The following is a 27,109-nucleotide window of genomic DNA, read 5'->3' as shown; positions in this document are numbered from 1 at the left end:
GTCTTAAAACATTTAAGTTTTTAATCCATTTTGAGTTAACTTTTGTGAGTGGTGTAAGATAGGGATCCAGTTTCACTCTTTTGCATGTGGATATCCGGTTTTCCCACAACCATTTATTGAAGAGACTATCATCTCCCCATTGTGTGTTCTTGGCACCCTTGTCAAAGACTAGGTGACCCTATATGCATGGGTTTATTTCTGGGCTCTCTATTCTGTTCCATTGGTCTATGACCTTGTTTTTATGCCAGTACCACACATAAAATGGAATACAATGTGAACATTAAAGTAATGACATGGAGCTACATTTACTGATATGGAAAACTGTCTATGTCACATTGTTGAATGGGAAAGATCAAGTTACAAACAAAAAGTACAGTATATGTGTGTATAGTTATGTGCTGCGTAACAATGTTTTGGTCAACAACAGACCGAATATATGACAGTGGTCCCATAAGATTAGTACCATATAGCTTAGGTGTGAGATAGGTTATACCATCTAGGTTTGTGTAAGTACTGTAGGGGAGGAAGAAATTTTCCTCTACCCTTCTAGGTTCTTCTGGCTGGTCTAAGAATTAAAATGACATGAGACATGGGGCTGGCCCGGTGGTGCAAGCAGTTAAGTGCGCGCGCTCCGCTGCGGCGGCCCGGGGTTCGCTGGTTCGGATCCCGGGCGCGCACGGACGCACTGCTTGGTAAGCCATGCTGTGGCGGCGTCCCATATAAAGTGGAGGAAGATGGGCACCGATGTTAGCCCAGGGCCGTCTTCCTCAGCAAAAAAAAGAGGAGGATTGGCGGATGTTAGCTCAGGGCTGATCTCCTCACAAAAAAAAAAAAAAAATGACATGAGACAGATTAACAGGAGAAAAACAAACAAAAGTTTAATATCATGTACACATGGGAGAAACCCAGGAAAACCAAGTAACTTACCAAAATGGTAGAAGCCCTCAACTTAAATACCATCCTCAGCTAAAGACAAAAGAAGATGTTGTAGGTGGGGAGAGTCAGGGACTTCAAAGGGAAGGAGGGCAATTCACAGGTAGGTGAAAAGGAGCAAACATTTGGAAAACAAGTGTTTGGCCACATAGAAACAGAAGAACACAGAGGAGAGCCCAACAAACAGGCTTTTCCAGGTTCCTTCCTGTCTACCACCTAGTTCATATTATGCTAAGGTGATTGCTTGCTTCCTGAGGCAGGTTTTTTTTAATCTGAATTCTTTTAGGCAATTAAGGGGGAGGTAACAAGAAAAACTTGCTGAGTCTTTTGTTTCTTAAAAACAATCAGCCTAAAATAATCCTAATGTTAAAGAGACACATTTTGGGGTGGCAAATTTTGTTCCACTTTAGGACACTCTATGATGTTTGCACAATGACAAAATCACCTAATGACGCATTTCTCAGAATGTATCCCTGTTGTTAAGCGACGCATGCCTATAATCACATAGAGAGGTGTTTTAAAGGATGTTCATTTCTGGACAGGAAGATTTCAAGTGATTTTTACTTTATTCTTTATACTTTATGGTATTGTTTTCTTTTTATTACAGTATTATTTATTCTTATAACCAAAATATTTTATTTTCATCTAAGGGCTTGCTTAATCATATTGATTTTGCTTACAAAATATCCTCTCCTTTACATTCATATAATTCAGGCCCTGTTTAATGTCTGCATTATTTCTTGCAATAGCCATGTAATAACAATAGTTGCCCTGTCTTAATAGTAATAACACATGATATCTATATAGTACTTCCCAGATTACAAAGTACTTTCAATACATTATCTCCAGTGAGACTTAAAAACAACTTTATCAGTAGGTACTGTATTATTATTGTCATTTACATTTAAAAAATCTCCAAAGTTACTGACCTTGAAGGAAACTTCTGACCTAAATTTCATGTATTTCCCATCACACCTTGTTGGACTTAAGCTGATTTGGGGTAAGGATAAACCCAAACTCCTTAACATGGTCTGGATGTAAAAAGGAGTACAGTATATTTTCCAGCACTGAAAGAAAGCTGACGTAGCTGGAAAGCAGGAAGGTGAGACTGGAGGGGCCTTAGATGCCATGTTAAGAAGTTAGAATTTATCCCAAAGGCAATGAGAAGCTGCTAAAGTGTTTTAAGCAAAAGTTTAATAACATGTACACATGGGAGAAACCCAGGAAAACCAAGTAACTCACCATTCTTTAGAGGAGTAAAATGATAAATTATCATTGTTTTGACCAGCAGTCTGCAAACTTTTTCTGTAAAGAGCCAGATAGTAAATATTTTAGGCTTTACAAGCCATATGGTCTCTTGCAACTACAGTCAGCCGTCTGTGGGTTCTGCACCTGCAGATTTGACCAGTTGCAGATTAAAAGGCCTATGATGGTTGCATCTGTACTGAACATGTACAGACTTTTTTCCTTGTCATTATTCCCTAAACAATACGGTATAACAACTATTTATATAGCATTTACATTGTATTGGTATAATAAGTAAACTAGAGATAATTTAAAGTATGGGGGGACATGCGTAGGTTATATGCAAATATTATGCCATTTTATATAAGGGATATGAGTATCCGCGGATTCTGGTATTTGTGGGGGTCCTGGAACCAATCTCCCACAGACATCCAGGGACTACTGTACTCAGCTCTGCCACTGTAGAGCAAAAGCAGTCATAGACAGTACATAAACAAATGAGTTTGGCTGTGTTCCAATATTTATGGACACTGAAATTTGAATTTGAACATCATATATTTTTAAGTGTCACATAATACTATTCTTTTTTTAATTTTTTTCAATGATTTAAAACTGTAAAAAAGCACTCTTTGGCTGGATTTGGCTAGCAGGCCATAGTTTGCTGACCCCTAATTTAATGATGATCAGTTAGGCTACAGTGTAAAACAGACAAAGATGTTGGTCTTTTCAGGCCCATTTCCTCAGGTCTAGCACCCTCATATTAACTTTTTAGTATTCAAGGCCTGTTGATGTCATGCTGTATGTCTTTTGTCTCTCTACTACTGATACATGCTAATGCAAAAACACTATTTTCAGGTTAACTGATACACTTTTTTGGTAACTCTTTTGTGTTCCATGTGGTATTATTTTCAGTCTTTTAGGAAGAGAGATCTTAGGGGTAGAAAATCATTTATATGCAGGGATAATCCTGTTTATTTTGTAAACTTTTAAATTCAAAGAGGTAATATTTCTCAGCATACAGGCTAGACCTATAGACCTCTGGTTGGATTATAATTTAAATAGTAATAATTTATCTATTAGAGAACATGATAAATTCTATTAGACAATTTCAACATGGAGCCTCAAATATATATAGTGGATTCATGAACTTAAATGGAATTTTGTTTGAGGACTTAATGCTCTCCTAAGGCTCTTAATGCTTCCTTAAGGCAGACCTTGGGCTACAAATAAGCAAAGTTACATATGAAGAGTAGGGATGCAGCATTCTGAATAATGATTGTTCACTTTTACACATAAAAAGGTAAGTAGGGTTTTATCTTTTACACATAAAATTCCTTATGCATTAGAGTTAGGGTTAGCCTATTAGAAAGGCTATTTGGAGTAAAGAAATTTAAACTAACATGGAAATTTTCTTTTCTTTTTTTTTTTTGGTGAGGAAGATTGTCCCTGAGCTAACATCTGTTGCCAATCTTCTTCTTTTTTTTTTTGCTTGAGGAAGATTGTCCCTAAGCTAACATCTGTGACAATCTTCCTCTATTTTGTATGTGGGATGCCACCACAGCATAGCTTGACGAGCTGTGTGTAGGTCTGCGTGTGGGATCCGAACCTGCGAACACCGGGCCGCTAAAGTGGACCGTGCAAACTTAACCACTACACCACCAGGCCGGCCCCTGGAGATTTTCTTTATATTGTTACTGGCTAAATAAACTGAGACTAAATGCTGAAACAGATATGATTTGCAAACAAGTTTAGAAAGATGGCTTTGACCATTATACATTCATTAATAATCAAAGCAGTAGAAATTACAGAACAATATAATATATTGAGAGAGAAAGTTTGCCAGACACTAAACATTTAAATACTTATCTTTTCAGTTCTTATCTTGGCTAGAAAAAAGATTGAGACTATAGACATAAAAAAATAAAGAAATGTGAAGAAAATGTACCTTTTAATAGGGTGAAATTCATTGTGCAGAAGGTTCAGGTAAAAGAGCCTTCCAGAAATTTTTGCTGTTTTCAAGAAGCTTTTGCTTTATTGTTTCTTTGACCACAATGAAATCTCTGTGGAGCAGAATATGCTGAGAAACCAGGAAAGAAACCCCACCTTCGTTTATCTGATCTCACTGCGATATTATGGTGAAAGAGCTTGTAAAATAAGAAGCTGATGCTGGGGCCGCCCGGTGGCGCAATCAGTTAAGTGCGCATGCTCCGCTACGGCAGCCCCGGGGTTTGGATCCCGGGCGCGCACCGACGCACCGCTTGGCAAGCCATGCTGTGGCGGCATCCCGTATAAAGTGGCGGAAGATGGGCACGGATGTTAGCCCAGGGCCAGTCTTCCTCAGCAAAAAGAGGAGGATTGGCAGATGTTAGCACGGGGCTGATCTTCCTCACAAAAAAAAACAAAAAAGCAGGGCACAAAGATCTCTAAGAAACCGGTCGATTTTACTGTTCTGTAGATAACAAATGGGAGGACGAAAGTGTATGTGAATTTATAACTTCTTGGATCCACTTTGCACTGTGGTTACTTCAAAAACACAAGTGAGAACATTCATAATTTGTTACTTCTCAGTAATATCCAAGGGACAAACTGAGCACACTCAAGATCTATGGGACATGTTTTGCCCTATGTTCTGGCATCTGTAGCTGTACTTCCTCAAAGAATGGATTAGAAAGACATTTAAGCTTATTAGATACAAAGGTGTCATCCTCTCACATCAAGGTACATGAGGAAAAAAGTTCAAGAATTATACATTCTTAGAAAACATAAAACATCCCTTTGGCCCTGGCAAGGAAAATGTCAACAAGTCAAAAGAGACTAGATGGCTATTGACCAGTTCCATGAAGGCAAAGCTGCAAGCCAAGATGCAATAATGCTTTCCCACCATGTGTCTAAGGCACAAATGACACTAATCCTTTTTAATGGTCACAAAAGCTGACAACTTAGCCTTAGAACTGAAGGCACACAATCATCTCTGGGAATGACTCACCATAAACAGGTCACGAGCACCAATGTCAACAGCTAACAGAAATGCCTTTTCAAATCTCTGGTACCTATAAGGAAGAAATGTTATATGTTAGTTATGAACAAAATTATATATAAAAGGAGAGAGCTGTTTGTTTATTAATGTATTTATGTTAATGTTTTTGTTCTTCTGATGGGAAAAATATTTTCAAACAGTAGGGCCTTCGCCTGCTTGGATCTTCTATTTGTGAACTGTTGTTGTACTTAGGAGGAGCTGAGGCACAGAGCCTGTGGAGGCCTTCAGTGCAACTTTCAAGGATAAGCATAACCCAGAGTGAGTGCTGCTGAATGTAGAGGAATGGTAGCTTAGGAAATATGTTTCTCATAATTTTTTATTTTATTGTGTTTTGTATGAGAAAAGTATGGGAATATGGAGAATATGACAGGATAAGAGTAATTAATAAATCATATAATTATACATTTGTGTTTCTTAGGTAAAAGTTGAAAACTCAAATGTTGCATTATTAAAAAAGTCTCATATTTGTGAGTTCTGGAAAAAATACATTCTAGGCTGTTGTAAAATGATAATATAAATGGTTTCTAAATATTTTTTTAAAATATCACTTTTCTGCTCTTTTTTCACAATCATACTCTCTTTCCTTATAATTTTGAGAATTTTCTTTGTGAAACTTTAATTTCAGGCTAAGATACATGAGAACAGAGTGGAGTTTAAATTAATTACCTTTATAGAAAGTTTCAGATCTTGAGAGAAAAGCATGTCACGAACATATACTTTGCCCAGGATTTTGGAAAGAAAAGTCATCTTTATTTTATCTGAATGCTAAGGTTTAACAGATATAACTGTCAGTTTTTCTGACTCTAGAAACAAACAGGTAAATAATCAAGTTGTGCTCTGTTCTCTATTTTATATTGTGAAATATAGTGGTACAACATATAATGAGATTGCAAATAAAACATATCAGAAATAGGGAATATTATTATTAACAGATTACATATATTTTATTAGTGAAATAACTAAAATAATTAAAATTCAAACAAACAAGTCTTATTATTATTACATATAAGCTAGTAGGTCCAGAACCTGAAACATTTCACAATTTCCATGTTATGTTTGATGACTATTATCCCCATCTCCTCCTTGACCCTTCTTACTAGTACCTCTATCTAGTATTTGCCTGAATCCCTTTCAGCTATGGAAGATCAGAAGGCAATTGTGTTTATTTTTGTTCCAGGAAGCTTATTTATTCATTATATATTCAGTGGAGGTGGGAGGTAATGAGGAAGAGGACTAGCAAGTTGTACTACTTGTCTATACATTCACTGCCATTTTGCATTTGTCCCCACTCCACTGAAACTGTTCTGGCAATAGTAATCATTCTATCTTCTAAAGATCAAACTTAAAGAAAGTTCTCATCTTGTATGTCCTTTTCACCACATTTGACCCTATAAACTCCCCCTCCTTGAAACCCTCTTTTTCCTTGCATTTGGCGATGCCATTCTTTGTTTTTCCATTTCTTAGATTTCATTTTCTTATCTCCTTTCCTAGTTCATTTTTCTCTGCCTACTCCATGAAGCCGGCATTCTGTGTTCCTCTTTTATTTATACTCACTCACCCCAGTCTCCCCAGTAACCTTACCCACTCTCAGGGCATTGATAATTATATCAGTGACTCACAAATCTCTAGGATCCGTCTCTCCCCTGAGTGCCAAACTTATTTCCAGGTACCTCAAATTTAACATGTCTAACATGTCTATTGATACATCAGTTTGACAACCATACATATGATAAATTGAAATTGGAGAGAGTGAAATTAAGAGAGAGAAGTTAGGATGTACTCTTCTTTCCAGGCGAGAGGTAATGATGGACGTTATGATAAAATGAAAGAAGTGGCATCTGGCAGCGTGGTCAACCAGAAATACCAGAAGGAGCTCCCAAGTAGACTGCTTATAAAATATACATTAAAGTACATCACAGGACTCTAAAAAAATAAGGAAATGACCAAGGGTACTGCACTCTCTATCAAAAAAATAACCAAACAGACAAAATCCCTTGATTGAAACTAAGAGTAAAGATCTCTGAGCAAAGAGCAAATATGGGCGGGTGGGGTGTGTGAGGCAGAACTACTACTCTGAAGGCCATCACCCTCAGGAGACTGAGTTCTGAACAAGTCTCAAGGTAAAGGTGCTAAGCCCAAGACTTTTGATTACATGAGGGGCTAAAATGTTCCCAGATTATTAGCACCTCTAACTTTGGCAGAAAGAATTTTAAAAAATTCACGTCTGGATTAAAGCATTTTTGATAGAAGCCCTCCGGATTACCATAAATTAAAACAAATATGAGTTCACAGAGATCACCAAATACACAAGAAAACAAGCTACTATAACAGAAAATTAGAAAATAAAAAACAGATTTACATCTCCATGATTTCAGATAACTGAATTATTAAAGAGAATATAAAATAATTCAGTATAAGATATTTAAAGAAATAATGATAGAAGCATGAAAATAAGCATGTAACAAGATACAATTAAAAGTTACCAGATAGATTTTTTTTAAAAGAATAAAATAGAACTTTTAGAAATGAAAAATTTAATTATTGAAGTTAACTTGGCACAGTTAAAGAAAGAATTAGTGGACTAAAAGATAGATAAATAAGGAATTATATAAAATGTTGCGCAGAGAGACAAGAGGTAAAAAATACAAAGAGAGGTTAAGCAATATAGAGAACATAAAAAAGTCTAACATGTCTAATCAAAGAATTAAGTTAATGGCTGAGAATTTCCAGAGCTGATAAATGATATGAATCAATAAACACAAGGGGAACAATGCATATCAAACAGAATAAATTGAAAGGAATCTATAATTGTGCACATTTGTAATGGCAATGCAGAACTCCAAAAATGAAAAGATCTTAAAAACTGCCAGAGAGAAGCCAGGTCACCTACAAAAGAACTGTCATCAGATCTCCAGATGGCAGCAATGGGAGATAGAAGGCAATAGGAAAATATCTTCAAAATTATGAAGAGAAAATAAGCATCAATCTTGTATAACGGTGGAACTCTCTACAATGAAAGCAAAATCAAGACATTTTCAGATATACAAAACCTGAGAGCATTCAACAGATTTTCAATAAAAGGACATCTAGGGGACATATCTCAGGAAAAAGGAAAACAATCTCAGAAGGAAGGTCTGAGAAGAAGGAATGGCTTTAAAAAAAAAGGATTCAGTTAATAGACACACAGATAAATACACACATGCGCGCGTGCACAGACACACAAATGTTTTGATATTTTTAAGATCAGAAAATACTAATTAGCAATATCATATAAATTAGAAGGGAGTTAAAGTGCTAAGGTCCTTCTTTTTGCACTGTTGAAGATACTAATTAATGTTTGAATTTGGTAACGATGCATAGTCAAATGTCAATGGTAAATGGTTTTTAGAAAAAAAGTTATTAGGGATAGAAAAGGTAAGAACAGAATAATAAAAGTTTCAAGTCTCCAGGAAGATACGAAAATTCTAGACTTAGATGCACTTAATAAAATAGGTTTAAAAATATATAAAGCAAAACTGATAGAATTAAAATAAATGATGAACCCACCAACATAATGGGAAATTTCAAAAGTTATCTGTGAATTTTTGCTAGGCCAAGCAATCAAAAAATTAGTAAAGAAAAAGAAGTCTTAAAATAATTACAAACCTAGATTTATTAGATACATAGAACTTGTCAACCTTAAATTAGAGAATACACATCCTTCTCAAACACACATGGCATCTTCACCAAATTATATTACGTAGTAAGTAAAAAAGCATGTCTCAATAAATTTTAAAGAATAAATATTATAATGACTGTCAACAATGCAATTTTTGACAAAAAGATAAGCAATAGTCCACATGCATTTAGAAATTAAAAAGTCATTAGTCAAAGAAGACATAATAATAGAAATTTTAAAATACTTAGAAATAAATGATAATTTAATATACAGAAAAATTTGACCAAATGAGACCTCTGAAGGGTAATTCATAGCCTTAAGTACTTATGTCAGAAAAGAAAAAAGGTTAAAATTTAATGAGCTAAATATCCCATTTAATAATTTAGAAAAAGAACAGTAGAATAATCTCAAAAGAAGACAGTGGAAGAACATGTTTGAAGTATTGAAAGGAAAAAAAATTGTCACACTGCATTCTATGTACAGGAAAAAGTGTCTTCCAGGAATGAAGGTGAAATAAAGATGTTTTCAAAGAAAAAAACAAAACAAAACTAAGAATACATATTCACCAGTAGAACTGCACTATAAGAAAGGCTAAAGGAAGTTCTTTAGGCTAAAATAAATGATACCAGATAGAAACTCAGTCCTTCAATAAAGATGGAAAGCAACACAAGTGGTAAATATAAAGGATTTTACTTGTTTTATTTCTTTAACTTATATAAGTCTGTTTAAAGCAAAAATTATAACATTGTTTTGTGGGGGTTATAACATATGTAGGTAATATATATGGCAACTATAGCATAAAGGATGGGGTAAGGTGGGTAAATGAACCAATTCAGTTGCAAAAATGTCTACATTTTACATGAAGTAGTACTATATTAATTCTGTGTAGACTGTGGAACATTAAGGGTGTATAATATAACCCTTAGAGAAACCACTAAAAAATATTATGTAAGAAGTATAGCTAAAAAAGCAAAATAAAATAAAATTCTGAAAAACATTCAAATGATCCAAAAGAAAGAAGGAAAGAAGGAATGGAGAAACAAAAATCAGAAGGGACAAACAGAAAACAAAATGGTAGACTGACTTCCAGCCACATCAGTAATTACATTAAGTATTAATAGGTCAAACACTCCATTAAAGAGACAAAGATTCTCAGAATGGATGAAAAAGCAAGACTCAACTATATGCTGTTTATAAGAAATCCACTATAAATATACAGACACAGGTAGTTTGAAAGTAAATGGATGGAAAACAGTAAGTATAAGAATGCTAGAGTGGCTATAATTATCAGATAAGATAGACTTCAAAACAAAGAGTAGTATCAAAGATAAGGAAGTATATCGGAAGACATAACAATCATGAGTGTAAATGCCTTAAATATATGAAGCAAAAATGAACAGAATTAAAGAAGAAACCATAATAAAGATTTTAGCACTCCTCTCTCAGCAACTGATGGAAATAAAAATATCAGTGAAGTCATAGATGATCTCCATCTTGGCCTAAATGATACTTATAGAACAAGTGTGTCTCTGTTCAAAGTATAAATTTCAATATATACCCATAAGATCTCCTTATTGATTCTGCTATTTTGTTCATCTATATCTTGTTTTTTTGTCCATATGACCTGTCTTAGACTGAAAGTGGACTGTAAAACTGTACTAGCAGTTTGCTTTTGTCTGTTTTTCCTTACATCTCCTATAATTTCTGCTTTATGAAGATTGCTATCACGTTATTTGGTACAGAGATCTTCATAACTTTTATCATTATGAAAGGTAGCCCACAGCATTGTAGAGTGACTCTTTGTCCTGTTTATTGATCTGTGGCCTAATTCTGTTGTGTTAGTTGTATATAACAATCCCTGCTCACTTTGTATTTTTTGCTATGCAGTATCTTTTCTTTGCTTTTAAAAAATTTGTTTTGTATTTGTATTTCTTTTTTTTTTTTTTTTATAATTTTTTTTCCCCCCAAAGCCCCAGTAGATAGTTGTATGTCATAGCAGCACATCCTTCTAGTTGCTGTATGTGGGACACGGCCTCAGCATGGCCGGAGAAGCGGTGCGTCGGTGCACGCCCGGGATCCGAACCCGGGCCACCAGCAGCGGAGTGCACGCACTTAACTGCTAAGCCATGGGGCCGGCCCTGTATTTCTTTTTGAATTTAGAAATGTGTACATTTTTATAAACTCAGTGAGTAATACAGTGATTACTTTAATGTAATTCTCTTAGGCTCCTCTTTCTTTAATTACACTTCTATCCAGTTTGTCAAGTTTAAGTGAAATAGTTTGACTCCTACATATTGCCTGTATGGTAATCAAATTGTTTATTTTGCTCTCCTCATATCTTTCCAGTCTTCTCTCATTTTTTCCAGTTGTGCTATTTATACTTTGTCAGAGCATATAATATATCCTTATCCTTTGCTTTTTTTAAAGATGTGCAATTGAATATACTCAATTGATACCAGGCTTTTGCCCAAGTTTCCCTAGTCATTTTGGTTTGATGAAGTTTGTCCAATAGTAGATTCCTTAGAAGGGTTCAATTTTCCCCCAAGGCTTTTACTTTTTCATCAGATTTGACACCATGTAGAACAGCTTCAGAAGATATAAAATCCTTGGTTTGTCCATTTTTCCCTTGAGTATTTTTAGCTATTGCATCACTGTTGTCTTGTTGGCAAGAAATCTAAAGTTAGCTTGATTATGTTTTCCCTTTCAGAATGATTTAATGTTTTCGCCTGGAGGCTCAGAGAATAGTTTATCTTTAAAATCTATTAGGTTTACTAGGATATTTCCTGGAATTGACTGTGTAGTTTAATTTTCCAGGTACACTGTGGGCTCTTTCAATATGTAGATTCAAGTTATTTATTTCAGGAAAGATATCTTGAATGTTTTTATCATCTTTATTGAGATATAATTTACTTTCAATAAAATTCGCCCATTTTAAATAAATAGTCCTAGGAGTTTAACACAAATATATAAACTCATATAACCATAGCCACAATCAACATATATAACTTTTTATTCATCTCAAAAAAGTTTCCATGTGCTCCTTTGCTGTCAATGCCCATCCACCACCTCCAGGCCCTGGCAACCACTGATCTATCTGGTTTCTGTCACTATAGTTTTGCTGTCTTCTAGCATGTCATATGTGTGGAATTAAATAAGATATAGGCTAAATTTTATCAGGCTTTGTTCTGCTTTTTCAAGGATATCATATAAATGGAATCATGCAGTATATAATCTTTTGCTTCTGGCTTTTCATCAGGCATCTGTAGTTCTTTTTTTTTATTGTCGAGTAGTATTCCATTATATGGATATACAACAACTTGTTTATCCATCACTAGTTGATGGTCACACTGAATGTTTCCCTATTATCACCCTATTATGAATAAAGCTGCTATGAATATTCATGTACAAGCTGTTGTGTAGATGTTTGTTTTCATTTCTCTTGGGAGAAAATAAACATAATACTAGGATTGCTGGGTCATGTGATAAGTGTGTGAGTAACAAATAAGAAACTACCAAACAGTGTTCCAAAGTGGTTATAAAATTTTATATACCCACTAGCAATACAGGAAATTTCCAGTATATCCACATCCTCCCCAACACTTGGTATTGTCAGTCTTTTTTGTCTTTCTAACGAGTATATAGTGGTTTCTGATTATGGGTGTAACATATTTCTCTGAGGACTAGTGATGTTGAGCATCATGACTGTTCACGTGCTTAACAGACATCCATATCTCTTCTTTGGTGAAGTGTCTCTTCACATCTTTTGCCCATTTTTTGTTGAGTTGTTTGTTTTATTAAGTTGTAGTTCCTTATTGGTTCTTTATATATTTTATACATATAGTTCCTTATATATTCTGGATATAACTCTTTTATCAAATGTATATGGAGAATATTCTCACCTAGTCTGTGGCTTGCTTTTCATTTTCTTAATGGTGTCTTTTGAAGAGCAGAAGCTTCCAATTTTGATGAAGTCTATTTTTTTTCTAATTTTTCTTTTATGATTAGTGTTTTTGGTGTTGTATGTAAGAAATCTTTATCTATGCCTAGGTTATTAATGTTTTTCTCCTAGCCATTTTTCTAGAAGTTCTATAGATTTTTAAAAATTTTAATTTTCCCCCAGTTTTATTGAGATATAGTTGACATATAATACTGTGTAAATTTAAGGTGTACAGTGTTATTTGAAATATGTATATATTGTGAAATGATTCCCACAATAAGGCAATAGATTAGTTAACACATCTATCACCTCACATAATTACCCTTTTTTTTTGTAGTTGGACTATTTAAGATCTACTTTCCTGCAAACTTTCAAGTATATAATATTGTTAACTATAGTCACCAGGCTGTATGTTAAATCCCAAGAATTTATTCATCTTGTAGCTGGAAGTTTGTACACTTTAACCAACATCTCCCCATTGCCCCCACCCTCCAGCCTCCTGCAACACCATTCTACTCTCTGTTTCTATGTTTGATGTTTTTAGATTCCACATATAAGTGAAATCGTACGGTATTTGTCTTTCTCTGTCTGACTTATTTCATTTAGCATAATACCCTCATGTTCATCCATGCTGTCACAAATAGCAGGATTTCCTTCTTTGTAATGGCTGAATAATATTCCATTGTATCCATTCATCCATCAATGGACATTTAGGTTGTTTTCATGTCTTGGCTATTGTGAATAATGCTGCAATGAACATGAGGGTACAGATATCTCTTTGAGATACTGATTTCATTTCATTCTGATACATACCCAGAAGTGAGATTGCTGGATCATATGGTAGTTCTATTTTTTTTTTTCTTGAGGCACCTCCATACTGTTTTCCATAATGGCTGTACCAGTTTACATATTCACTAACAGTGCACAAGTGTTCCCTTTTCTCCACATCCTCGTCAACACTTGTTATTTCTTGTCTTTTTGATGATAGCCTTTCTAAAAAGTATGAGGTGATGTGTCATTGTTGTCTGGATTTGCATTTCCCTGATGACTGCTGATGTTGAATACCTTTTCATTTACCTGTTGGCCATTTGTATGTCTTCTTTGGAAAAATATCTAATCGGATCCTCTGCCCATTTTTTTATGTGGATTATTACTTTTTTTGCTATTGAGTTGTATGAGTTCTTACTATATTTTGTATAGTAACCCCTTATCAGATACATGGTTTGCAAATATGTTCTCCCATTCTGTAGATTGCCTTTTCAATTTGTTGATTGTTTCTTTTGCTGTGCGAAGCTTTTTAGTTTCATATAGTCCAAATTGTTTATTTTTGCTTTTACTCTTTGTGCTTTTGTTGTCATATTCAAAAAATCGTTGCCATGACCAATGTTAAGGAGCTCTTTCCCTATATTTTCTTCTTGAATTTTATAGTTTCGGGTCTTACATTTAAGTCTTTCATCCATTGCAAGTTAATATTTGTGATGGGTGTAAGGAGTCCAATTTTATTTTTTTGCATGTGAATTTCCAGTTTTCCCAACAACATTTATTGAATGACTATCCTTTGCTCATCGAGTATTCTTGGCTCCCTTGTCAACTATTAATTGACTGTATATGCATGAATTTATTTCTGGGCTCTCGATTCTGTTTCTGGGCTCTCAATTCTGTTCCATTGGACTATGTGTCTGTTTTTATGCCAGTACCCTACTGTTTTGATTACTATGGCTTTGTAATATAGTTTGCACTCAGGCGGTGTGATGCCTCCAGCTTTTTTGTTCTTTTTCAGGATTACATTGGTTATTTGGGGTCTTTTGTGGTTCCCTATGATTTTTAGGATTAATTTGTTTATTTCTGTGAAAAATGCCATTGGAATTTTGATAGTGATTGCATCGAATCTCTAGATGACTTTGGTAGTATAGACATTTTAACAATATTAATTCTTCCGATCTAAGGACATGGGATATCTTTTTATTTATTTTTGTCTTCTTCAATTTGTTTCATCAATGTCTATGGTTTTCAGTATACAGATCTTTCACTTTCTTGGTTAAGTTTACTCCTAAGTATTTTATTGTTTTTGATGCTATTGTAAATGGGATTGTTTTCTTTATTTCTTTTTCAGATAATTTGTTGTTAGTGTATAAAAACACAAGTGATTTTTGTATAATGATTTTGTCACCTGCAACTTTACTGAATTCATTCTTAGTTCTAACAGTTTTTTGGTGGAGTCTTGAGGATTTTCTATATGTAAGGTCATATCATCTGCAAAGAGAGACTATCTTACTTCTTCCTTTCTGATTTGGATGCCTTTTATTTCTTTTTCTTGCCTAAGTGCTCTGGCTAGGACTTCCAGTATTATGTTGAATAGGAGTAGTGAGAGTGGCACCCTTGTCTTGTTCCTGATCTTAGAGGAAAAGCTTTCAACTTTTCACCAGTGTTTCACTACCTTTCACAAGATATTAGCTGTGGGCATGTCACATATGGCCTTTATTATGTCGAGGTAAGTTCCTTCTATACCCAATTTTTTGAGTTTTTATTATGAAAGGATGATTAATTTTGACAAATGGGCTTTTTTGCATCTATTGAGGTCATATGATTTTTTATCTTTCATCGTTAACATGGTATATCACATTTATTGATTTGTATATGCTGAACCATCCTCGCATCCCAGGAATAAATTGTACTTGATCATAGTGTATGAACCTTTTAATGTGTTGTTTAATTTGGTTTGCTAATTTTGTTGAGAATTCCTGATCTATGTTCATCAGGGATACTGACCTGGAATATTCTTTCCTTGTATTGTCCTCCTCTGGCTTCAGTATCAGGGTAATGCTGGCCTCACTGAATGAATTTGGGAGTCTTCCCTCCTCTCAATTTTTTGGAAGGAGGAGAATTGGCATTAATTCTTCTTTAAATGTTTGGTAGAATTCACCAGCGAAACCATCTGGTCCTGAGCTTTTTTTTGTTGGGAGATTTTTGATTACTGATTCCAATCTCCTTACTTGGTCTGTTCAGATTTTCAATTTCTTCATGATTCAGTCATGGTAGGTTGTATGTTTCTAGGAATTTATTCATTTCTTCTAGGTTGTCCCATTTGTTGGCATATACTTGTTCATAGTAGTCTCTTATGATGCTTTATATTTCTGTGGTATCAGTTGTAATGTCTTCTTTTTCATTTTCATTTTACTTTTTCCCCATTTTTATTTATTTTTTAATTTTTTTATTGTGGTAACATTGGTTTATAAAATTATATAAATTTTGGGTGTACATCATTATATTTCAATTTCTGTGTAGGTTACATCATGTTCACTACCCAAAGACTAATTACAATCCATCAACATATGCATGTGCCTAATCACGCCTTTTGCCCCCGCCCCCCTCTGGTAAACACCAATCCAATCTCTGTCTCTATGTGTTTGTTTGTTGTTGATTTTATCTTCTATTTGTGAGTGAAATCATACAGTATTTGACTTTCTCACTCTGATTTATTTCACTTAGCATAATACCCTCAAGGTCCATCTATGTTGTTGCAAATAGCAAGATTTCATCCTTTTTTATGGCTGAGTAGTATTCCATTGTGTATATATACCACATCTTCTTTATCCATCGTCCCTTGATGAGCACCTAGGTTGCTTCCAAGTCTTGGCTATAGTGAATAATGCTGCAGTGAACACAGGGGTGCATATATCTTTACGCATAATTTTATTTCTTTAAATTCTCTCTTTTTCTTGGTGAGTCTAGCTAAAGGTTTGTGTGTTTTATCTGTTTTAAAAATCAGCTCTTAGTTTCATTGATCTTTTCTATTGTCTTATTAGTCTCTATTTCATTTATTTTCACTCTGATCTTTGCTATTTCCTTCTGCTAACTTTGGGCTTAGTTTGTTCTTCTTTTTCTAGTTCCTTGAGGTGTGGATTTAGGTTATTTATTTGAGATCTTTCTTTTTTTATAATGTGTACCTTTATCTCTATAAACTCCCCTCTTAGATCTGCTTTTTCTACATCTCATAAGTTTTTAGAAGCTGTTTCCATTTTTTTTGTTTCAAAATATTTTTTTGACTTCCCTTTTGATTTCTTCTTTAACCCACTGCTTGTTCAGGAGTGTGTTTTTTAATTTCCACATATTTGTGAATTTTCCAGTTTTATGCCTATTATTCATTTCTAGTTTCATATCATTTTGGTTGGAAAACATATTGTGTATGACTTCAAGCTTCTTAAATTTGCTAAGACCTGTTTTGCAACCTAACATGAATCTATCCTGGAGAATGTTCCATGTGCACTGAGAAGAATGTGTATTATGCTGCTGTTGGATGGAATGTTCTTTATATGTATATTAGGTCCATTTGGTCTAAAGTATACTTCAAGTCCTTATTGACTTCCTATCTGGATGATATATCCTTTGTCCTAGTGGGGTACTGAAGTTCCCTACTATTATTGTATTATTGTCTTTTTCTCGCTTCAGATCTATTAGTATTTGCTTAATATATTTGGGTGCTCTGATGTTGGGTGCAAACGTATTTACAATTGTTGTATCCTCTGAAGGAGCTGACCCCTTTATCATTATACAATGACCTTTTTTGTCTCTTGTTACAGTTTTTTTTCCCCTTTTGCTACAAAATGCTTTTATTTCCAGCCAGATAAAATTCTCCAACTGCATATATAGGTACATATTATAAGGTCCTTTTTGATAAATGTTTTGTTTACGAGCAATTTGTAATTATTAAAATGCATACCAAACATCTTTGTCTCTTAAAATATAATTTAAATAAACTGCTAATGTATAAGACATAACTCTGGTCATTGACATGAGTGGCGTGTAATTCTTCACTGATGAGTCCAAAGTAATATTGACCCATTGCCCTATTATTAGATTCCATAGGTCAGTAGGCAGCAAGCACCTCTAGCTCACCTGCTGATTGTGTGGAAAGTTGCTGTTGTGGCAGTGACCCTTTCTTGTTAGAGTTTTGACATTGTCTGATATAAGTATAACTATTCCTGCTCTCTTTTGGTTTCCACTTGCACGGAATATCTTTCTCTTTCCCTTCACTTTGAGCCTATGGTGTCATTGAAGCTGAAGTGAGTCTCTTATAAGCAGCATATAGTTGGGTCTTGTTTTCTTTAATCGATTCGGCCACTCTGTGCCTTTTGATTGGAGAACTTAATCCATTTACATTTAAAGAAATTAATGATAGGTAAGGACTTACTAATGCCATCTCATTAGTTATTTTCTGGCTGTTTTATAGTTACCTCACACCTTTCCTCCTCTCTTGATGTCTTTCCCTGTGAATTGATGATTTTCTGTAGTGGTATGCTTTGATTTCCTTCTGTTTATTTTTTATGTATCTACTATAAGTTTTTGCTTTGTGGCTACCATGAGGCTTACATAAAACATCTTATTGATATACAGACTATTTTAAGTTCATAATTTCAATCGTACAGAAATGCTACCCTTTTACTCCTCTCTCCATATTTTATGTTTGATATCACAATTTACATCTTTTTATATTGTGTATATCTAATAACAAGTTATTGTAGCTCTAGTTATTTTTAACACTTTTAGCTCTTATCCTTTGCACTAGAGTTTAGTGGTTAAAACACTACTATATTATTATTAGAGTATTCTGAATTTGCTAACCTCATATGCTAAACGTTACCAGTGTGTTTTATATTTTCATATCTTTTCATGTTACTAATTAGCATCCTTTCATTTCACATTGAATGACTCCTTTCAGCATTTCTTGTAAGGCAAGTCTACTGGTGAACTTCCTCAGCTTTTGTTTGTTTGGGAAAGTTTTTCTCTCTCCTTCATTACTGAAGGACAACTTTGCTGGGTAAAGTATTGTTGGCTGGCAGTTTTTTTTCTTTCAGCACTTTGAATTTGTCATCCCACTCTCCCCTAGCTTGCAAGGTTTCTGTTGATAAATTCACTGATAGCTTTATGGGGGTTCCCTTGTATGTGAGGATTTTTTTCCACTTGTTTAATTTTCTCTGTTTGTCTTTAGTTTTAGACAGTTTTATTATAACGTGTCTTGGAGAAGATCTTTTTGGGTTGAAATTAGGGACCTATGCTTCATGAACTTGGATGTCCAAATCTCTCCCCAGATTTGGGAAGTTCGTATCTATTATTTCTTTAAAAAAGCTTTCTGTCCCTTTCTCCCTCCTGGAACTCCAATAATGCACAGATTGGTTTTCTTATGGTATCCCATAGTTCCTGTAGGCTTTCTTCACTCTTTTTCATTCTTTTTCTTTGTTTACCTCTGACTGGATAATTTCAAATGACTTGTTCTCTACCTCAAACATTCTTTCTGTTTGATCCAGTCTGCTATTGATGCTGTCTACTGCATTTTTCATTTCATTCATTGTATTATTGACCTCCAGAATTTCTGTTTGGTTCTTTATGATTTCTATCTCTATTAAAATTCTCATTTTGTTTATGTATCATTTTCCTTATTTTGTTGAATTGTCTTTCTTTCTTTTTTCTTGCAGCTCACTTAACTTCCTTAAAATAACTATTTTGAATTTTTATTGGGTAAATTACAGATCTCCATTTCTTTAGGATTGGTTACCAGAAAATTGTGTTCTTTTGGTGGTGTCATGTTTCCTTGGTTTTTCATGTCTCTTAAAGTCTTGTGTTACTGTCTTCACATTTAAAGAAGGAGTCACCTAGTCTAGTCTTTATTGACTGGCTTGAGGAATGAAATACCTCTTTTACCCCTGTAGGAGTTCTGAGTCTTTATCATATCTTTTCTATGGATACACCTGCTCCACAGTTCTCGTTCCCTCTTGGAGAGGAACTCTTAAGATTGTATGCCTTCTCTCAATCCTGCAACCCCAGGCAAATGCTGAGAGACTCCTGTTTGCTTTCCCTAGGGCAGTCCCGAATGCTAAAGTTTGTGTGCTTTCTCTCAATTCTGCAGTCAGGCCAGCTTTCTGTGCACAATTACTAGCCATTTGTAAAGGCTTGTCTTGCTCCCCTGGAGGTGTGCATAGGAAGCTGACCCTGGGGGGGGGGAGGTGGGGCACACACAGTATTGGGAGTACCCGTTGCTAGTTGTGGGGATTTGTAGGTGAGTTTTCCTCATTGGCTTGTCAGCAGGCTTCCTGATAGAGTCTGCAAATTGGTTGGTAGGCTCTGTATCCCTTTGATGCCCTCTAAGAGCCCTGGCTGCTGTTCTTCTAGCTGCTCTGTGCCCACTAGTCATGCAGCATACATCAGTACTCTGGATGTAGTGAAAAAGAAGTAGGTCTCTTTGGCAGTGTCCTGCACAGCTTGGGAAGCCATGTGCTCACTCACATGCTCTCACTTTCGGCCATGAGAGAAATCATAGGCTGAGAAGGTCTCTCCTGGCACTGAGCTGCTACCTTGAAGGAGGGATGAGGTAAAATGAAAAGCAGGTAAAGGGAAAGTCTTCCTCTTATCCTCTTCAATGCATCAATCTCAGATTTTTTTTTCCCCTCCAATGGTGTGCTGGAACTTCTCCACTGGACTCCCAGACTTCCACAAAGGCACTCTCATTCATGGGTGATTATTTAAATAGTGTTTTCTAGGGATAAGATGGTAGAAAACTCTTATTCTGTCATGCTGATGATGTCACCCCTCTCACTCTAGAAGTTCTATGGTTTTACCTTTTACACTTAGGGCTGTGATCCATTTCAAGTATATTTTGTGTTGGCTTGAGGAAGAGGGCAAGAGTAATTTTTTTCCCTATACAGATATCCATTTGTTGTGGCACCATTTTTTGAAAAGACTGTTCACTCTACATTGCATTACCTTGGCAATTTATTAAAAAACCAATTGTATTAAGTTTTGAAATCAGGAAGTCTGAGTCCTCCAACTCTGTTCTTTTTCAAGATTGGGCTATTAGGGGCTGTTTGCAATTTCATATGAATTTGTAGACTGGCTTTTCCTATTTCTGCAAAAAAAAAAAAAGAGCCACTGGAATTTTGGTAGGGGTTGCATTGAATCTGTAGACTGCTTTGGGTATTACTGCCTTCTTAACAATAGTAAATCTTCCAGTCCATGAACATGGCATGTCCTTATATTTATTTAATCTTTAATTTCTTTCAGCAATATTTTTTGGCTTTCAGTGTATTAAGTCACCTCCTCAGTTAAATTTATTTGTAGGTATTTTATTTTTATGGATGCTATTGTAAATAGAATAGTTTTCTTAATTTCCTTTTATAATTGTTAATTGTTGGTGTATAGAAATGCAACTCTTTTTTATGTTTTGATCTTGTGTCCTGCAACCTTGTTGAATTAATTTATTAGGTAAGTAGTTTTCATGTAGATTCTTTTGGATTTTTTTTTATATAGAGTCATTTGCAAATAGAGATAATTTTACTTCTTCTTTTCCAATTTGGATACCTTTTATTTCTTTCTCTTGTCTAAATGCTCTGGCTAGAACTTCTAGTACAATATTGAATAGTAGTGGTGAAAGTGGACGTCCTTGTCTTGTTTTTGATCTTAAGGAGAAAGCTTTCAGTCTTTAACTACTGAATATTATGTTAGTTGTGGGCTTTTCATAAATGGCCTTTATCATGTTGAGGAAGTTTCCCTCTATTCCTAGTTTGCTGAGTGTAATTAAAAGGAAAAGGGGTGATGAATTTGGTCGAATATTTTTCTGCATCAGTTGAGATGAATTGATTTATTAATGTGGTATATTACGTGGATAGATTTTCTTATGTTGAACCATGCTTGCATCTGTGGGATAAATCCAACTTGGTCATGGTGTGTAATCCTTTGACTATGTTGTTGGATTTGGTTTGCTAGTATTTGGTTGTTGAAGATTTTTGTATCTATATTCATCAGCGATACTGGTCTGTAGTTTTTTATTGTTGTGTCTTGGCTTTGGTATCAGAGTAATGCTGGCTGAACAGAGTGAGTTAGAAGTCCTCCCTCCTTTCCTGTGTTTTTTGGAAGAGTCTAAGAAGGATTGATGTAAATTTTTCTTTATGTTTTATAGAATTCATCAGTGAAGTCATCTGGTTTGGGATATTTCTTTGTTTAGAGAATTTTCAATATTGATTCAATCTCTTTGCTTGTTATAGCTCTGTTGAGATTGTCTATTTCTTCTTGAATCAGTTTTGGTAGTTTGCATGTTTGAAGGAATTTGCCCATTGCATCTGTTATCTAATTTGTTGGCTTACAACTGTTCATAGTCTTGTCTTATAAGCCTTTTTATTTCTGCAAAGTTGGTATAATGTGCCAACTTTCATTTTTTACTTTAGTTGTGTCTTGTCTCTCTCTCTTTTTAAGTCTAGTTAAAGGTTTGTCAATTTTGTTGATTTTTTTTAAAGAACCTACTCTAGGTTTCATTGCCTCCCTTTCTTTATTCTCTATTGTGTTCATCTCTGCTCTAATCTTTATTTCCTTCCATCTTCTAGCTTTGGGTTTAGCTTGCCCTTCTTTTTCTAGTTCCTTAATTTGTAAAGTTAGGTTACTGATTTGAGATCTTTCCTCTTTTTTAATGTAGGCATTTATAGCCATAAATTTCTCTCTGAACTCGACTTTTGCCACATCTCAGAAGTTTTAGTATGCTGTGTTTTTGTTTTCATTTGTCTCAAATGTGAGAATGTGATTTCACCTCTTTTAGGACGGTGCTGTGTAATTTTCATATTTATGAATTTTCCAGGTTTCTTCCATCATTGATTACTAGCTTTATTTTATTGTGGTAGGAGAGTATACTTTGTGTGATTTCTATCTTTTTAAATCTATTAAGACTTGTTTTATGTACTAACAGTGGTTTATTTTGGTGAATCTTACATGTGCACTTTAGAAGAATGTGTATTCTACTGTTGTGGGTAGAATACTCTATATATGTCTGTTGGCTCTAGTTGGCTTATACTGTTGTTCAAGCTGTCTATTTCCCTATTGATCTATGTGGATGTGCTATCTAGTATTGAAAGTGGGGTACTGAAGACCCCAACTATTATTGTACGACTTGCTGCTCCCTTCAATTCCATCACTGTATGCTTCATATATTTGGGAGCTCTGTTGTTTGGTGCACATATGTCTAACTTTGTTATATCTTCTTGATGCACTGTCCACTTTATCATAGATAATGTTCATCTTTACCTCTTGTAACAGTTTTTTTACCTAATGCTTATTTTGTCTGATATTAGTATAGCTGCCCCATCTCTCTTTTGCTTATTATTTGCGTGGAATATATTTTTCCATCCTTTCATTTTCAACCTGTTTGTGTCTTAGAATCTAAAGTTAGCTTCTTCTAAATAGCATCTAGTTGGATCATATTTTTTCCCCATTGTTTCAATCTCTGTCTTTTAATTGGTAGGTTTAATCCATTTCCATTTAATGTAATTATTGATAAGGAAGCACTTACTTCTGCCATTTTGCTATTTGTTTTCTATAGCTCTTCTTTTTTGTTCCATACTTCCTGAAATACTGCTTTCTTTTCCATATGAATGATCTTTTTTCCAGTGTACCATTTTGATCCTCCTCTTTTCCTTTTCTGTATATATTTTAGTGATTACCCTAAGGACTACAATTAATATCTTAAATTTATAACAATCTAGTTTGAATTATAACAACTTAGCTTCAATAGCATACAAAATCTTTGCTTCTATACAACTCCATCCCCTCCTTTATGTTATTATTGTCACAAAGTATATATTGTGTACCTATTAACAGATTTATAATTATCGTTTTATGCATTTGTTTTTCAAATCATATGAGGAACAAAAAGAGGAGTTAAAAACCAAAAATACAATAATATTGGCTTTTATATTTACCTATGTAGTTACCTTTAATGGTATTCTTTATTTCTTTGTATGACTTTGAATTGCGGTCTAGTGTCCTTTCATTTCAGACTGAAGGACACCCTTTAGCATTTCTTATAAGGCTTGTCAACTAACAGTGAACTTCCTCAGCTTTTATCTGGGAACATCTTAATAATCCTTTATTTTTAAAGGATGGTTTTGCTAGGTGTAGAATTCTTGGTTGTTTGGTTTTTTCTTTCTACACTTGAAATGTCATCCCACCACCTTCTGAATTCCATGGTTTCTAATGAGAAATCAGCTGTTAATCTTATTGAGGCTCCCTTCTACAAGACAAGCTGCTCTTTGCTTGCTACTTTCAAGATTTTCCATCTTTAGTTTTCAACATTTTGATTGTAATGCTGTGGATCTCTTTGTTCGTAATGATGTGGATCTCTCTGAGTTGATTCTACTTGAATTTCATCGTGTTTCTTGGATGTGTAGATTCGTGCCTTTCATCAAAAATTTCTTCTTCTTCTAAGACTCCCATAATGCATATGCTTGAGTGGCATCCCACAAGTCCCTCAGGTTATGTTCATTTTTCTTCATTCTGTTTTCTTTCTGCTCCTCTGACTTGAAAATTTAAATTGTCCTATTCTAACATTCACTGATTCTTTCTGCTGCCTGCTCAAATCTGCTGTTGAGCCCATGTAGTGAATTTTTCATTTTAGCTCTAATACTTTTCAGCTCCAAATTTTCTATTTTGCTCCTTTTTATAATTTCTGTCTCTTTATTGATATTCTCTATTTGGTAAAATATCATTCTTCTGGTTTCTTTTAATTCATTGTCTATGGTTTCCTTTAGTTCTTTGAGCTTATTTAAGACAGTTGATTTAAAGTGTTTGTCTAGTAAGTCCAATGTCTGGGCTTCCTCAAGATTGCTCTCAATGTATTTTTTTTTTCTGTGAATGGGCCATACATTACTATTTCTTTGTATGGCTTTTAATTTTTGGTTGGAAACCAGATATTTTGAATATCACAATGTGATAACTCTGGAAATCATTCTTTCCTTCCTCCCTCAGGTTTTGCTGTTGTTGCTGCTGAGGACAGTCACTCATTTGTTTAGTGACATTACCAAATTATTTTTGCAAAGCCTATATTCCTTGAGATATGTGTTCATTGATGTCTCTGTTTCATTAACTCAGCAATCATCCAGATATTTTTTAAAATCCTGACAGATTTTTCTTTTAAATCCTGAAGCAATAAACAACTCTCCCAGTCTTTGTAGATTGGCTCTGAGCTACAGTACTCCCTCATTGCTTGCCCAGACTACCTACATACAGTCCTGTCTTAGCCTTCCCTTCTTGCTTGTTCAGAGCACAAAGGTTCTCCAGAGTTTTAAGCCTAGGGTTCTCTCAGGTCTTTTCTGAGCATGTGTCCAGCTCTGTGCGTGTATTTTGCATCCCTGATTCCCTGGTATATGAGGTAGCCATTCAAGACCCTTACTCCCCCAAATATCTTTTCCTCAGCCTTCTCTTTCCCAGGTCTTCTGGTCATCTGCTGCTTTCCCCTTTCTCCATCCCTTAAGTGAGACAGCTATGCATATTATATGTCTTTAAATGCTTTTGACATACACAAATGCTTTTACCAGGGATTCTTTTCGAGGCTGAAGGAGGCAAAATAAAACCAAGCCTCTGCAGTGGTCCCTCTGGAAACCACAAGACTAGTCAAAATGCAAAATGCACAACCACATTTTTTGAGAACAAGGTTCATCATGCTGTCTGGCACCAGCTAGCTAACACCAGGATTGCTGACCACTGTCCCCATGGCTGCTGTCATACTGGGGAATGGGGGATGGTAGACAGGTAAACAAAAATGCAACAATACTTTCTTGCCAAAATTTAACAGCCTCTGTCTTTATTAAGCACTCTTCTGATTGTTGTAAGTTTTTAAAATTGTATTCTAGAGTTAAAAAAAAGAGTTAATTCTGCCAGTTTTTGTTTGCTTAATGAATGCTTCAGTGGAGGGACTGATTCTTGGAACGCCCTACTCTGCTGATTTCATGATGTCTCTCCCAATTCTATTTATAGACCCCAATGTGGCATTCATGAGAATATCTCTCTCAGATCTCCTACTGCAGGGAGTGTACTGACTGACAGCCCCAGCTGCTGCATCTTGCAATGTATCATTGTGTTTTCATGTTAAGGCTACACTTTCCACAAGCTGCTCCTAAGCAATGACTGAGGGCAGTATGGATACTAAGGCAGTCTTATTCCTGGGTGACATGGGATTCTTTGGATGGGCAACATTGGCTTGAGGACTCCTGATAGCCTTACCAAACTTTCCTTAGAGTTGCTCTGTGGTGTGCTGGGGCCTGTGGTTGGGTCATGCTTACTAAGTAGACAGTGGAATAGACTGATTACTACTAAGTTGTATTTATGCGCTGAGGAAGCATAATGAGAGACTGAGTGCTCTTTACAAGCAGTTAATGGCTCAGTGTGACAGCCAGAGGGCCACTGCGGTTGCTTACAGAGGTCCTTATCTTCTGCATTTGAAGAGCAGACACAATTGACAAGTGAGAGATCTAATCCTCAGAGTCAGAGAGCTCTAGAGATGTTTCGATGCACCGCCAAGGCAGGTCTGCTTTGCTAAAGTCAAGGCTTAAGAATACCTGGGATCCTGATATCTGGGATGGGTACCTCTAGATGGATGCCCTTGAGGATGCTGACAGTGCAGAAACACTGAATTTGAGCTAGCACTTCCACTGTGCTAGAAGTTTCTGTAGAGACCCCTCTACACAATGCAACAGATACTCCCTCCCCTCAGGAAATGCCCTCACCCTCTGCTGGCTGCCAGGCTGATAACTAGGGTTAAATCTCAACACAACCCAGCTGGTAACATGCTGGACTTGATAATCTAGGAGACCACACACTTCAAGAGCTGCAAGAATTAGCCAGCATGTACCAGCAGGAACAGGGGAGTTTGAATGGAAGACACGACAAATGAGAATTCATTAATGTCGGGGGTACTTTTTCAGCACACAGAATTTAAGATCCTACCAAGGACCCCAAGGGATGGGTAAAATCACTGCTGGAATGGCTCTTAGAAGCCTGGAAAAAACAATGGCCAATACTCATTGAAGTGGAAATGCCTGAGTGCCATGGCAAACAGTGCAAGAAGAAATGAAGTGGATAGTGGGTGAGGGAGAGGATGAGTACTATTTGAAACCGTGAGATTAACTGCAGAGACAGTGGGGTGCAATTTATCTCACTAACCTCCCTTTTGGTCTCCAGTCAGTTTCCATGGAGTAGCTGCTGTCTGAACCTATGTGGAAAAATAGATCTATAAAGCCAAGGGATGGATATTGGGTAATCACGAGAATGCATCTCTCAGATCTCTGACTTCAGGGAAAAAAGAGACCAACAGCCCCAGCTGCTGTGGTCTGAAATTCATCACTGCATCTACACTGGGGCTGCGTTCCCCACAGGCTGCTCCTAGCCAATGAATGATGCAGCAGGGATTCTCAGGTCCATTACTGGGAGACATGGACCTTCCTGTCATTGTCCTTTGCTCAGTCTCGTGGAGTCTCACTCTATGCAT

General features: G+C 35.5%; 1 protein-coding gene across 10 annotated transcripts in view; it reads right to left on the bottom strand.

Annotated features, from left to right (window-relative positions):
• WDPCP (WD repeat containing planar cell polarity effector) overlaps positions 1–27,109 on the bottom strand; it is a 381,979-nt gene that overhangs the window by 156,624 nt on the left and 198,246 nt on the right. For all 10 annotated transcript variants that reach the window (XM_058551107.1, XM_058551115.1, XM_058551116.1 and 7 more), the window contains one exon: positions 5,165–5,228. In XM_058551107.1, coding sequence (XP_058407090.1) covers positions 5,165–5,228 — 64 coding nt within the window. The remainder of the gene's footprint in view (positions 1–5,164; positions 5,229–27,109) is intronic.

The sequence above is a fragment of the Diceros bicornis genome, chromosome 12 (assembly GCF_020826845.1).
Source record: "Diceros bicornis minor isolate mBicDic1 chromosome 12, mDicBic1.mat.cur, whole genome shotgun sequence".
Lineage (NCBI taxonomy): Eukaryota > Metazoa > Chordata > Mammalia > Perissodactyla > Rhinocerotidae > Diceros > Diceros bicornis.
The sequence above is the reverse complement of the archived record's forward strand: the minus strand, read 5'-3'. Positions and strand labels throughout refer to the sequence as shown.